The 15,362-nt window shown below is 52.2% G+C and overlaps 1 protein-coding gene across 1 annotated transcript; it reads right to left on the reverse strand.

The window, feature by feature from the left end:
* Window positions 1-1,279: 1,279 nt before the first annotated feature.
* On the reverse strand, window positions 1,280-14,298 carry SERPINA5 (serpin family A member 5). Its single transcript, XM_086365202.1, has 5 exons — window positions 14,233-14,298; window positions 5,501-6,125; window positions 3,382-3,652; window positions 2,881-3,028; window positions 1,280-2,311 (listed from the first exon to the last, which is right to left on the reverse strand). The coding sequence occupies exons 2-5, from the start codon at window positions 6,105-6,107 to the stop codon at window positions 2,123-2,125; spliced, it is 1,215 nt and encodes a 404-aa protein (XP_086221328.1). The 5' UTR covers window positions 6,108-6,125; window positions 14,233-14,298; the 3' UTR covers window positions 1,280-2,122.
* Between the last annotated feature and the right edge of the window lie 1,064 nt (window positions 14,299-15,362).

Raw genomic sequence — 15,362 nt, forward strand, 5'->3', positions numbered from 1 at the left:
CCTGCCCCCTCAGAATGTAACCCTCCTTCTCTCTCTGTCTGAGTGGCTCTATCGATCTGTTCATCCCAGGATGGTGAGACAATTGACTCACGTGAGCGGTGCTGACTCCCAGCTCAGAGTTTCCCTCCAGGCCCCCCCAAATCAGCTGCCCCGAGCCCGGGCTGGTCCCCCACATGGGGGCATTTAGTGACTATTTGCTGAGTGAACTTTAGACAGCGCTGGACCTTGGCCAGAGACACGTGGTACAGTCAGGGCCTCCCCTGACCTTGGACTGGCTGAGTCAACGCTGAGAGAAATATTTGCCAAAAAAAAAAAAAGACCAGGTGTTACGAAAGGAAAAGGCACCCAGGAGTGAGTCAGGCCCCACGAAGAGGCCCCATCCTCCCCAGCTTCCCAAGCCCGAGGCGCACACGCGAGGACAAGCCGCCTGGTGCTGCTTGCAGCGTCTGCCCTGCCGCCAGCCCATACTCGTGCCATCTGGGTCCCCGAGCCTGGGCCTCTCACTGGAGGGCTCTGGGCATGCACTCAGGCTGTCCTCTGTGAGATGGGGACTCTGATAGGCATGCAGGGTTGTCGAAGGATCAGAGATCACAGATGCAAAGTGTGGCTGGCACATAGTAAGTGCTCCTACCTCAAGGGATGGTCAAAGCTCGGGGTTCTGACCTTAGTTCTAAGGGGCACACACCTGCCACACAGGCAAGGGTCTCCTGAGCACAGGCTCATGAGAAGCAAGCCATGGGCATGCAGAGTGGGGTGACAGGCACTCACGGGTCAGACCTGGGGGCAGCGAATTAGGGGACCGTCTGAGACTAAGTGAAGGACTCCTTCACTCATTCATTCCTTGATGCTGGAATGTGCCTGATCCCCTTCATTTGACAGATGGGGAAGCATCATGGGACTCATGAAGGAGGAGACTGAGCCTACCTGGATGACAGCGGAGCTGGTGCCCTGATGCACTTGACCTGAGCTTCTGTTTCCAGGTCATGTCTGCTCTGCAGCAGAGCCCAAGGCTGAGAGGGAGGTCCTGAGGCCACACTCGCAGGGTCCAATCCTGCCTCTACCACCAAGGAGCTGTGTGACTGGAGAGATTACCTGTTCCCAACAAGGCTCATCTTCCCTATCTGTAAAATGGAAGTAAGAGGACTGCCTGCCTGGTACAGGATATTGTGAAGGGTAAGTCTAACGATCCAGGTGAAGCAGCTAGCATTGGTCCTAGAACATGGTAAGCTAGGAATGTCACCATTCCCAGCACTACCTCCAGAAGGACAATGACATCCAGTGTTTGCAAAATGCTTTATTGTTATTGCTGACACTAAAATCCACGGTTAGTCATTAGGGTCTTCAAATGACACTCTAGTATTCGCGTCAGGCCTCCATTCTTCCACACCTAGCCAAGCCCACGAGGTTGTAACTTAACCCACAGGACAGTACAATCCCGGGTTGGCCATGTCTACCCGGCTGTCCACCTGCTTTTCTTAAAAGATGAGTGGCACTTAAATGCATTGAAATCAACAGTGATTGGTGGGGAACATTCTAGCCTTTTTATATGATTTCAAGGGTTCTTCAGTCCCTCACCTGACATGGGGAAACTGAAGTCCAGAGAGGTATAGTATTACCCAAAGTCACACAGCTGGGACAGAAGCCCGATTTCATACTCCCATCCCAGCATTTTTTTTCCAAGCCATGATGAACTGATAGCTGGTACTGCCAAAAGGTGGGAAGCTAGGCTTAGGGATACACTTCCTGTTGGAAATATCTACTGGAACAATGCTCCTACAGAAACTGGTGGTGTTGGGCTGGGTAACAGGTGCTTAGATTCTGGGCTTCTCTCTGCCACTAATATGCTGTGTGGCCTTGGGCAAGTCAACCAACCTCTCTGGGCCTCAGGGCTAATCTCCACTGATGAAAGGCAAGGGCAAAACCAAATGTTCTCCAAGGCACCCATGTCTTGCAATCATGTGAAAAAAAGCAGTCATCAGTGTTTTGATGATGTTCTTAATATTATGATTTGTGGGAGTCTCATTAGTCAACCAAACCTGTGTAAATCAGCAACTCCCAGAAGACAGACAGCCATCGTGCACATTCATCTTCCACTATGGAGGCCCCTTGAGAAATCCTCATCTCAAGGGCGAGTCACTTTGCCTAAGAAAAGGATGTGTTTGCTGTTCTTCACAATGAGCACCAGAAAAGGCCTGTTGAAGACTATCCTTTGAGAGCCCAATCGGGCAGATTTGAACGTGATGACCATCCCCGTGGCTGCAGCCGCTTGGGTTCCAGACTCATCCACCTCCACCACAGCTTTGTGCACCATCTACAGGGGAGACATCAGGCGTCACGGAGACATCAGGTGTCACAGAGCCACCAGGGGCAGGGAGATGCCATCGGGGGAAACAGCCAAGCTTCTACCAATGGCACCACTATCTGAACTTCTGTGCTCCTGAGCCATGAAGCAGACAGGAGATGAGGTGACTGAACAATTACTGTGCCCCCAGGGCTTAGGGGTGAGTGCTCACATGTTTTTCATTGAATTCTCACTGCCTCTCACAGCAAGGGTGTGACTCTCTGAGTTTATAGAGAGAAAGGAGGCTCAGAGAGGTCTAGTAATTGCTGGAGGTCACGCAGTAAGTGAAGGAGTCAGCCTCTGATTCTTAGGTTTGATTGCTTAAGACAAGACACCTGCAAGACATGGCGCTGGATACAGCTTCCCACTGCTCAGAGGACAAGAGGCAAAGTGAAACCTTTGCTTCTTGAGGGAAAGGAGGAGAGAGAGAGAGAGAGAAAGAATATGGAATGAGGGATGGGGTGAATAGAATGGAATAGAATATAACAGAAAAGGATAGAAGTTTCTAGAAGCAGATGCTCAGGAGCTTCTGGGCTCACCTCAGAGACCCGGATGCTGGAGTGGTTGGAGATGCCGGTCAGGTCGGCGTCGGAGGTGAAGATGTCTCTGATCCCCAGCTTGGGGAGGACTTCCTCCAGCTGATAGGAGCCCTCAATAGAGAACTTGGGAAGATAAAGCTCAAGCCGCCTGGAAAGAGAAGAGGACCTTTTCTTAGACTCTCTGAGAGCACTGGCTCATATTACTGCTATCTCTAGGTTTCCTAATGCTCCTCCAACCTGTTGTCTAGAAAGGAACCCATCCAACTCTGGACTTGGACCTGAGCTGTCCCCAGTGGTCACTGCCCACTCAGATGTCCCACCAGAAAACCCAGCTTCCAGCCCTGCTCCCTCCAGCTAGGGGACTCAGGCCCCAGAGCTGGGACATCACATGATGCTTCTGGGCTTGGAGGCAGGTCCTGGGCCAGGTGAGTGCTCCCACCACTGCCGTGTGGCCCTGTGGGTGTGCCGCAGCAGGCTGGCCCAGAGTAGTGTGAAGAATACCTCTTCATGGGCATCCTGAGCCACTTCTTGAGTGTTTTTTCCTTCAGGCCATTTTCCACCTGCTCCATTTCCCCCTCGCGGGGGAGAATGAAGAAGGCAGTGGCGTTCCCTTGGTAGGGGACCCCCACCACCTTGCAGGAGAGGTTTCGGTCCAGGAGGTAGTAAAACTGGTCCTGTTGTTTCATCATGGGGACCCGCACCACCGTCTCTGGGGTCACATAGAAGTCCTGCTCGTGGGTGCTTTTGAGGTTGAAGCTTGTCTCCCACTTAGCTACAGATTGAAATGGAAAAGGAATTAGAAATTGTCAGCTACCAATGAAAAGTGTGCTCACAGTAAACCTACCAGAGAGCATCCTCTTTAGAGCAGTATCGTTGGGAGAAGTGACAGCAAAGCCTCTTCAATATAAAGACAAGCCCCTTCTTAATTCAGGGGACAGACTAGAACTTTGTGGGGCTATGCTCCCACATTTGCAAAACAAGGAGGTTGGTTTTCATGTCTTCGGGCACCCTTTACCCTAAATGCTGTTTGTCTGGTTCTCTGATGTTGGTACTCAAGCTCAAATATCCCACTGAGGAGGGTGAGTTCTTCTCTTTTCCATTCTTTTCCCAATATTGAATTTCAATCTAGGTTTGGAGGAAAGGTTCATAAGGGTCCTGAAAAAAACATGATTTTTCCTGCTGGGAAGTCTTTGGTTGTGCTTCTTCTTGCTCAGTCTGTTTCATATGGGTATTTTGTTCAAAGTGATACAAGTAATTGCTTTCATCTTCTTGCTAAGTCGCTTCAGTCGTGTCGGACTCTGTGCAACCCCATAGATGGCAGCCCACCAGGCTCCGCTGTCCCTGGGATTCTCCAGGCAAGAACACTGGAGTGGGTTGCCATTTCCTTCTCCAATGCATGAAAGTGAAAAGTAAAAGTGAAGTCGCTCAGTCATGTCCAACTCTTAGCGACCCAATGGACTGCAGCCTACCAGGCTCCTCGATCCATGGGATCTGCCAGGTAAGAGTACTGGAGTGGGCTGCCATTGCCTTCTCCATTCATCTTCTTAGTAGTTATCAAATATAGATCCAACTCCCACGGGCCAGTTAGCTTACTTCACAGCTGTCCTCTGAAGCCTAGACCTGGACATGAGGACAAGAACTCTTAGAAGGCAAGCTTGATCCTCACTCTCTGTGACCACAGGAAGGGGGTTTGGGTACCAATTTAACTAGTTTCCTCTTTCCCTTTCTCCCCACTCCCCTCTCTATCTTCAGTCAGGCCCCATATAGGGTGCTCAGGACTCAGCATCTAGAAGGAGAAGCAGGCATACAAGCTAAGATGAGTAGGGATATTTACAAGAAATGCCAGGGAGACAAAGATGGGGAGACTGACTCTCAAGTGGGGGAGAGAAGACAATTCAGAGGAATAGGTTCTTGTCCCAGAATTTCTGGGCTAAGGAACCAGCTCCCAGGAAGGCACAGAGGTGAGGACGTGGGTGCCTCAGAGCAGCTGGCAAAAGCCCTCTAAGGCACGTCTAAGACCCACAGTCCTTCCCTGAGTAGCCATGGTGTCCGTTTCTTTGGCATCGTGGCCTTGACAAACTCATGCTTCAGAGTTTATGTGGATGCTGTGGCTTTAAGTGTTCCTGGGGGCCCAAATAGGAGCTGGCTTTTCCCCAGTGGAGGAAACAGCATCAGGCTCTTTATACCACCTGAAGCATTAAGAGGGGCTTCCCTGGTGGCTCAGCAGTAAAGAATCTGCTTGCAATGCAGGAGATGCAGATTCAACCCCTGGGTTGGGGAGATCCCCCGGAGGAGGGCATGGCAACCCACTCTGGTATTCTTGTCCACAGAATCCCATGAACAGAGGAGCCTGGCAGGCTACACAGAGTCCAACACAACTGAAGCGACTAAACACACACATACGCACCAAGAAGGCTAAGAAGGCATCGTCTCACCTGGCTGACCGTTGACTTCACTCTATCATCAGGGACCAGAGAGTACTAAACCCCCTCCCACTCGTTTATGTGTGTGGGAACTGGTTTTGTTTCGTCTTGGAGGGATTGGGGGTTTTTTGTTTTGTTTGTTTTTGACAAAAAGCATCTGCAAAGAGCAAGTTCAGATTCAAGCCCAAGGGTCTTACCTTTAAAGAAAATGTAATTCACCATGACCATGACCTGGGTGCCATCCAGGCTCTTTATCAAGTCCACAATCTTGCCTTTCGTTTGCTTTGCCACGTAATCATTGATCTTCTTCTTGGCCCCTTCGGGGTCCTCAAAGTTCGTGGGGAAAGTGTCTGCCAGGTACAGAGTCCTCATGGCACCCAGGAAGGCCTCCTGGATGGGCAACCTGGGCTTGGTGAACAGGGCGTTGCCCAGGCTCAGCTGGAGGCTGTCTTGGGGCTGCTGGAGCTCGCGCAGCAGCCTCTGGGAGGCGCTGTGGAGCTCCTCCTCCGAGTCTTCCCCCGGGCCGATGCCCAGGCCTTCCAGGATCTGCGCCTTCGTGTTGGATTGAGCACCCAGGGAGAGCATGGCCAGGCTCACGGTGATGCTCAGAGGGGAGAAGAAGATGTTCTGAGCAGGGGCGGCTGCGGCCAAGGCCCTGTAGAGGTCGAAGACAAAGTCCCTGCTGCCTGGCGGCGCCGTGGTAACCGCTGGCGGCACCTCCTGGATTTTCTTCTTTTGGGAGCGCCGGAGGGTGGCCATCCGCGGCCCGAGGAGCACCAGGCACAGGAAGAGACAGAGACGCATCGCGGCTAACCCCTCGTTCTGAAAGGGAGAGTGGGAAGATGACCTCAGAAAGGATGGGTGGCTAGCGCATCCTCTCCGTGAGAAGATCGGAAGATTAGGGGCAGGGCTGACCTTCCGAAGGGGGCGACCGTGCCCACCAGCAGCCTCAGAGGGCGATGATGAACCCCAGCGGCTGGGAGGGAGTGAGGTTTTAGAGAGCCCCAGAGGGGCGGAAGGACAGAGGCTCGGGGACGTGGGTATCTATGGCAGGGAGAAGAAGGACAGGCGGAGGAGTGAGACCCCTGTGGGCACTGGGCAAGAAGACGCTTCTCATCCATAGGGAAGTACCCATCACAGAGGACTGAGGATTCTGCCTGCTCAGCAGCTCTGAGGTTACCAGAAGCTGAACAGCCTGTATCCCTGAATGACCCCTATCCCTCACTTTCTTGCTGGGGCGTAGCATTTGCAATACCTCATTTCCTGCTATGAGCTCAGGGTAGCTACTCCCCGTGGTCTCAGCCACACTGCTGGATTTGTCCCTGTTCATTCGGAGCATCCAGGTGGTGGGCAGAGTGCCAGGCTCCTGTGCTTCACGCGTGAACACAGGATACCATCAGTCTCCCTCTCCTTCCCCAGGGGCTGCTCTAGGACCCCATAAAGCCACCCAGTCCCTCATCAGAGGCACCTTCCTCCCTTAAGGAAATTCTGTCCTCTTACTGTTAGCTCCCAGGGCTTCCCTGGTGGCTCAGTCAGTAAAGAATCTGCCTGCAGTGCAGGAGACCCAGGCTCAATCCCTGGGTCGGGAAAATCCCCTGGAGAAGGAAATGGCAACCCACTCCAGTATCCTTGCCTGGAACCTGGTGGGCTGCAGTCCACAGGGTCGCAAAGAGTCAAGCACAACTGAGCAACTAACACACACAGTGTGAGCTCCCAGACTACCCTCTTCTTCTGTGATGGGCTGAATTGTGCCCCCCAAATCCATACACTGATGTCCAGAAACCCAAGACCCCCAAATGTGACTGTGTTTGGAGACAGGGCCTTTAAGAGGCAGTTAAATTAAAATGGGGGCTTCCCTGGTGGCTCAGAGGTTAAAGCGTCTGCCTTCAATGTGGGAGACCTGGGTTCGATCCCTGGGTTGGGAAGATCCCCTGGAGAAGGAAACGGTAACCCACTCCAGTACTCTTGCCTGGAGGATCCCATGGACAGAGAAGCCTGGTAGGCTACAGTGCTCCTGCTGCTGCTGCTAAGTCGCTTCAGTCGTGTCTGACTCTGTGCAACCCCTAGACGGCAGCCCATCAGGCTCCCCCGTCCCTGGGATTCTCCAGGCAAGAACACTGGAGTGGGTTGCCATTTCCTTCTCCGATGCATGAAAGTAAAAAGTGAAAGTGAAATCGCTCAGTCGTGTCCGACTCTTAGTGACCCCGTGGACTGCAGCCTACCAGGCTCCTCCATCCATGGGATTTTCCAGGCAAGAGTACTGGAATGGGGTGCCATTGCCTTCTCCGAGGCTACAGTCCACGGGGTTGCAAAGAGTCCGACACGACTGAGCGACTTCACTTTCTTAAGTTAAAATGAGGTCTTTGGAGCAGGGCCCTGATCCAGTGCGACTGGTGTCCTTGAAAGAAAAGATTAGAAAACAGACTTATGGACAAGGGCATGCGAGGAAGCAGAGGGTGAGACGAATGGAGAGAACAGCATGGAAGCAGATACACTAACATATGGAAAATAGCCAATGGAAATTTGCTGTGTGACTCAGGGAACTCAAACTGGGGCTCTGTAACAACCTGGAGGGCTGGAAAAGGGTGGGACGTGGGACGGAGGTTCAAGAAGGAGGGCACATATGTATACCTATGGCTGATTATGTTGATGTATTGATATAAATCAAACCAATATTGTAAAGCAATCATCACTCAATTAAAAATAAATATAATCAAGGATTTAAAAAAGAAAAAAAAGATTAGGACACAGACACACACAGACTGAGGGGTGACCACACGAGAAATGTGGGGACACAGGAAGGAGAAGGAGACAATCACAGACAAGCCAAGCAGCAAGGCCCCAGGAGGAACCCGCCCTGCCAACACCTTGACCTTGGCCTTCCAGCCTCCAGGACTGTGAGACCATGAACGTGTGTTGTTTGACCTCCCCGGCGCTCTTCTTTGCCTCCCCCAGATAGGACGCCCTCACCTCTTGTCTCTCTACAGACTCTCAGGTGGGCCCTGGGGCTCTGCCATCATTCTGGCCTGTCCTCCACCCTCAGTCTCTCCCCTGCCACCTACCTAGACTCCCCCTGTCCACCCAGAAACTGTTCCTGTGCCTGGGCCTCCTAAAGCCCTCCTTCCACCCACTGTGAACAGCACAGACTCTAAAGGCAGCAGTCCAGGTTCAAATCCCAACCTCACTGCTCCTCCAAGTGTGATATGGAGCAAGTGTTGCTGCCTGTAGACGGAGGTCAGGACAGAACCCACACCAGGAGTGGCTGAGGCTTTAAGGAGTCCACATAAGCAATGGCTTGGAACCGGGCCCTATGCAGACGTGCTGTCCAAGTGTGAGCTGGCAGTGTGGCCATGATGGACCAAAGCCCCACTCGAGACCCCCGCTTCCCCAGCTGTATGCAGGGGCACACGCTTTCACACACACGCTCTCACGGGAGCCCAGTGGCAGCCAGACAACTAATTCCCACGATGGGCCCGGTGTGCATCCCCTTCAGCTGGGTGTGCTCCCCCCATGGACACCATGACATCAGGCCCCCCCAGGCTCAGGGCGAGCATGGCCACAGAGTCACAGACCCACGCAAAACCAAACTCCAAAGGGCCCCCCACTGCTGCATTGGATATGGCTGGTGGGAGGACACCAGTGAGCCTGGGGGTCCGTGGACCCTCCTGTCTTTGAATGAAACTGATGGACTCAAGCAAGTCACACTCAGCACTCCTGGCCTCCAAATTGTACCCGAGGGCCTCTCGCCTTCTGAGATGGCCCACACTCTGTGGATTGTTTCTACCAGGGCTGTTCTCATCTTCTGAGACAAACCAGATTCTGTCTATGCAATGTGTGTCAGTTTAAATAAATAAATCTACTTCTCACATTATCAAAAACAAACAAAAAAATAAACTACACCTGAGCCCACCAAGGAAGTTCATTTAGGATGTTCCGTCTGCCGAACCTCCAGTGACCCTGAGCCAAACACAGCGGCTTCAGAGGTCCCGGTGCCCATGGGAGGCCCAGGTCCACTGACAGCACTTGCCACTGCTGGGTGCTGCGATGTCTCAACACACATCAGTCCCTTTAGCCTCACACACACCCGTGGACGCAGGTTCGATTACGGGCTATGAGGCAGGAGGTAGATGGACTCCCAGGGGAAGAGCGATTGGAGATTCATTTTCTGTGGACCGAAACTCCAAGACGAGAATAGCAGGACAAGTAAGGGAGTGGGCTGGACCCTACCCAGAAAACACATGTTTCTCTTTCTTGAAGTCAGGAGACCTCCCTGACCACACATGACCAGACAGGCTTCTTGGAGGGCCAAGGAGTGATGTCAAGAAATGCTCTACCCGTGAGCCTCCTCGGTGGGATCCATCTTGGCTAAGAGATGCGTGTGCTCACATGGGAAGACCCTGAGCTATGCCAAACATAGACTGTGAACCAGGAAATCAAAATTGTTGGCCAAAGGAAACCTGGAAGAAATGCCCCATAAAAGTAATTCAAACTGCCATGAGGATGCGAACTCAGTGACTCTCCCTCTGAGTGTGCCTGTGTGTCTATCCACACTTACTGTACTCCTTTTCCTCCTAATACTTCACTTGTTTCACTACTTTCCATTTTGTGAGAATTCTTTTTTGCAAAGCAGAAGGACAGGGACTTGTCACTGACCACTGGTCTAGTGGCTAGGATCTGGTGCTCTCACCGCCGTGACCTGGCCTCAGTCTCTGGCTGGGAACCCAGGCTCTGCTCCAAGACTGTGCAGGCCGAGGCCACGAGATCAGCTCCGTTTTACAGATGGGTCGTCTGAGGCTCCAAGAGTTTGAGTCACTCGCTAGTAGTGGCAGAGCTTGGGCTCAGACCCAGTTCGGACCCTGAAAGCTCACGCTCTGAACCGCCACACCCTTCAGTTCCCCAGATCCCTGGTCCTCCCCTGTCTGTGTCACAGCCTTCCAATTTTGTATTCTCTGCCTCTGCAGAGAATTGAGAAATGGTCTGGGGACTCTGCTGGTGGCCCAGCGGTCATTAATGTGCTTTGCAGTGCAGGGAACATGGGTTCGATCTATGTTCGGGGAACTAAAACCCCACATGCTACAGAAAAAGCCTATGCACCACAACTATTGAGCCTGGGTGCCGTACTAGAGGGTGTGTGACCTACATCGAAGGACCCATAGGATGTAACAAAGAGCCTGCTTCCCCAAGGCAGCCAAATAAAAAATAAACAAGAAGCAGTCCAGGCTTCCCATGCTGACACTCCCTTTTTGTTCCCACTTTGAGAGTGACCTTCCCGAAGGTCTTTAAAGAGCATGGGTGGGTGGCATGATCGCTGTGTCCTTTGGTCCGAAGAGTGTTAGAATCATCAATGTAGCAGGATGCTGCTTAAGAAGCAACTCAGTTCAACCCTCCCTCTACACCCACACACAGATAACACTGAGCTGATAATTACCATAAAAGAAATGCTTTCAAAGAATTGTTACAGGCCACAGAGGAGTTTCCTGCTTGGACAGCAGAGCCCAGGGGCAGCTGGTCAGGGAGCAGGAGTGAGAGTTCCAACCTCCCATCCTCCTGTCCCTGGCAACAGCCTGGTGACCTTGGGCCAGGCCCTTCCCCTCCCAGGCCTGGAGGTCTGGTGGCCCCACCACTGGCCACCCCTCTGAAACATCAGCAATCTGACGGACTAAAGCTGCTTCTCTCAGGCTCCTCTGGGCTTCAGGTTTGGGGCCCAGAAAACCTTGCTCCATTTAGCTCTCTCCCTCTTATTGATGCCACTATTTATTAAGGACTGATTAAATGCTCTCTAAATATAACTACATTTCATCTTTACCCAAAGTATTATTAGTTCCATTTTACAGCCAAATAAACTGAGTCTTCTCTGATGGCTCAGTGGTAAAGAATCTGCCTACCAATGCAGGAGATGTGGGTTTAATCCCAGGGTTGGATAGATCCCCTGAAGAAGGAAATGGCAATACACTCCAGTATTCTTGTTTGGTAAATCCCATGGACAGAGGAGCCTGGCGGGCAACAGTCCATGGGGTCACAAAAGAGTTGAACCGGACTTAACTAAACAACAGCAAGAAACTGAGGCTTAGCAAAATGGAATAGCTCGTTCCAGCCAGTGAGTAATGGATCTGGGTTAAAATCCAGACTCTGACTGGTGTACATGCTGCCTCTTGGCTCCGATTTATGAGGATGACATGCTGTTCCCCCTCTTCTGATTCCCAGGTGTCTCCTAACCTGCTCACCTGAAATAGCTCATTCATGTTCCTTGTCTGCCTGCAATGCAGGAGACCCAGGTTGGAGCCCTGGATTGGGGAGATCCCCTGGAGAAGGAAATGGCAACCCACTCCAGTGTTCTTGCCTGGAGAATCCCATGGACAGAGGAACCTGGTGGGCTACAGTCCATGGGGTCACAAAGAGCTGGGCACAACTGAGCAACTAACACTTCACTTCATAGCAACATGGAGTTGGTATCATTGTCACAGTTGTCCAGGAGAGGAAACAGAGGGTCAGAGAGGTAACTTTTGAGACAGTAGAGGCCTGGGGGTGCTCATTTCAGGTTTCTGAGTTTCTAAGTCCAGGCTTTGCAATTGCACTCATGGGCCTCTGGGGGCAAATATACAGCTTACAGAGTTTCGTGCCAACCTTGAGCCAGTGGAAAGTCTTCAGGCTCTGTGAACCTGGCTCTCAGGAGACCAGCCCCCACTGAGTGCTGGCAGAGCCTGGCCTGGCTGACCCTCTCCTGGGTCCCTGACGCCAGTGTGTCTGCAGAGATGCTCCCACGTGTCAGAGGGAAGACAGCAAATTGATCGGGCTGATCTGGCACCCTAGGCCAAAGGGACTTGCGATGACAGAGGCTGGGCGTCGGATAGGCAGGTCCTGGGCGGTCCTCCCACTGGTGTCCCACCATCCAGCCTGGAAATCTGCTGGTGTTTATTCCAAATGTTAGGCAACAAAGCCCCACCAAGGTCGACTTTGGACTCAGCTGTGGGAGGTGGCCGTGTGGCTCAGGAGGGTCTGTCTACTATCTGCTAATTACACAGAGAGAGATAGGACTTGGAACCCAGGCAGAGAGGGAGAGATAAAACACAACTTCCCCTAGATCCTGCAGGCCAGGGGGGAAGAGCTTTCTGGAATCAGGGGCCTGGGCCTTTCTTAACCTCCCTCTCTATCTCCAGACCATCAGCAGGGCTTGTCGGTTTCTAGCTCTGAAATCTGCCTGCCTCGCTGCATTTTCCTTGCTATCATCCCAGTGGAAGCCTCTTTTTCCTGGACTCTGCTTATCCTGCCCCTGAGAGCCATTCGACATACATAAGTATATTCTGAAATAATCCCCTTCGATCACAAACATGGGCAGGACCCTCCCTTGCCTAAGGACACCATTGCTGCCCACTGGCTCGGTAAAACCTAACTGTGATTACACGATAACCCATGAGGCTGCCAGCTCTGTCTGGCTCTCACCAGCCGCACCTGACCAGCTCTGCCTCCCAGGACACACGTCTTGTTTTTCAGTTCCTAACACAGAAGCCCTGTCCCAGTCCTGGGCCCTTGTACACTCCACCCTCCCTCCTGGAAACCTTTCCCCGCCTCTTTCACTAACGCCACCTGCTCTCTGGGTCCAGGCTTCCACTTATCCTGATGGCACCCTGTCCACACCTGGCCATACCCTCACCACTGCTATTCTCTATAAGGGCTCCTTTGACTGTTTCTCTCATGGCTCCACCAGTTACAGAAGTGAAATTACATATGCGTGTGCTGCGGGCTTCTTTTGTCCAAGCCTTTCCCCCACTAGAACCTGTGCTTGCAAGAAAGGACCTCCATCTCTACTGGTCCCGCCATGACGCGTTCAGTCAAGAGGTGGTGCTCCAGCACTCCTGTGGAATGAATGGATGAGTGGATGGATGACTGGACTCGGGCTCCTTCTCTGTAATTCAGAGGTGTTAGAACATGTGCTGGCCACCGAGTCATGGAAGTGAGCCAGTCTGGGCATCCAGGGCTGAGCCCTGGCATTCCTGGGGCTAACTTGCCAGCTGACCTTGAATAACTTCCGCACTGAAGCTAAGCTTCAGTTTCCTTTCTCTTTCTTTTCTAATACTTTATTGAGGTCAGACTGACCTGCCAAAGGCTGTACATATTTACTGTACACAATTTGATGAGTTTGGAGAGCAGGGAAGTACACACCTGTGAAATCATCACTGCCATCCACCACTTCCCGAAGTTCCCTCCCACCCCCTTTATTCTTTAAGCTGTGGTTTCTTGATCTGTCAATAGGATGTCGGCCCAGAGGAGCAGTTTCCCTTTTATTGTTGTGTTTCATGCGCAAAGCCTTATCTTTAGAAAAACTGAAAATTCCACTCACTGTATGTCTACATTTTCTTACTTAGCAAATGGCCAAATGACCACTCTGGGTGGCAACCTCCTGGCAGGCCAGCCTTATCTTAGGGAAACAGATTGTATTCGATCATTTTTCCTGATTTCTGAAGGTGAAACATTCCAGGCACAGAAAACAATAGAAGCTATGGTTTGTCCAGCATGTTCCGGGGACCAGACGTCGTGTCCCCACCACTTAGTTCAGGGTTTCTCAGGACTATTGGCACTTCGAGCCAGGTCGTTCAGTGGGGGCTGTCCTGTGTAGCGTAGAGTATTCACAGTATCCCTGGCCTGTCCTCTCCTCCTGGAAGCCAACAGCAGCACCCAGTCCAGTTATGACAACTAAAAATGCCTCCAGATGAAGCAGTGCCCAAGAGGCAAATCACACTTGGGTGAGAATCACCACTTTATTTAATCTTCAGGCCCTGGCTTCCTCCCTCCCCACCACTGTCCTGCTCACTCTGGGACACCTCCAGAGTTTTTAAGCCCTCCAAATGCCATAACTCCAGAGGCCATTCCCCCACTCCCCCACCACCACCCTAAGCCCCACAGGTTCTCGGTCCACACTGCCTGTACTTACTTTGTCCGGTGATGAGTGTGCACACAGCAGAGGCGACTGTCCGTAGGGCTTGGTAGAGAACTGGCTGGACTAGAGCCAGGTTCTGTCACTAACCAAGCAGAGCCCTGACTCTGCCTCTCCCCTGGCCCCGCCCCTTCTGGGGCTCCTCCCCTTCCCTGGCCCCTCCCTGTCCAGTCGTTTGCAGGGCTGAGCTCTGACCAGGATCAGCCCCTCACTGCCCTGAAAACCCTACACCAGCCACCAACTGCTATGGCACAAACACCCCAGGTGGACCAGGCTGGACAGGTGACCAGCTGTCCAGACACAAAGAAAGACACCCTTCCAAACCCTCTTTAGCTTCGTTTCCTGCAGCCAATTTGCTGCAAATCTGGGGAAATGAGAGCCCAAGCTCTATGCAGGCTGTGCACTTACGAGGTTCATGGACCCCTACAGCCAGCTCCTGGTGGAAATTAGATGTATCAAGAGGGTCTTTGCCTGGAGAATCCCATGGACAGAGAAGCCTCCATGGGATCACAAGAGTCAGACATGACTTAGCAACTAAACCACCACCACCACCACCACCACCACCACCACCACCACCACCACCACCACAGTGGCTGAGATGAGGGATCACTGTCTCCACCCCTCTTATTGTACCAGTAACTGAACTGAGGCTCAGAGAGATGAAGGGACTTTTTAGAGATGTGCATCAGTTAGGGACAGAGTGGGGCTGACTGCTCAGGCCACCAGCTTCAAGGCCACTGTATTTTGCAAAGCAAAAGTCTGTCCCCAGGATTTCTGTGGGCTCAGTTGAACTGTTCTTTTCTACCTTGACATTGGGGCTTCAAAACTCAGCCCCACTCTTTCAAGACTGTTTCCAAGTGGTGGGGTGTTGGCTCAACCTTTGTTTCATTGCCAATGTCCTCATGCCTGGGGCTTCCAAATAACTGGGGTGTACAGTGTGTGGCCATGACCCAGAAGGCTGTGTGAGTAAATGTGGGGTGTGCAGTTGGTAGAGGAAACAGAGGGTCGGGTATTACCCAGAGAACGTGACCTTGCTGCTCAGCAAACAGGGTCCCTCTAGAACCTCTGAGACATCTGCTTTCTCGCCCCATAATTTTGGACCCAGTTTTGGCCCTTTATCTAGTTTA

The sequence above is a fragment of the Bos grunniens genome, chromosome 21 (assembly GCF_055505025.1).
Source record: "Bos grunniens cultivar Pamir isolate PY7600 chromosome 21, Bosgru_T2T1.0, whole genome shotgun sequence".
NCBI classification, from domain to species: Eukaryota; Metazoa; Chordata; class Mammalia; order Artiodactyla; family Bovidae; genus Bos; species Bos grunniens.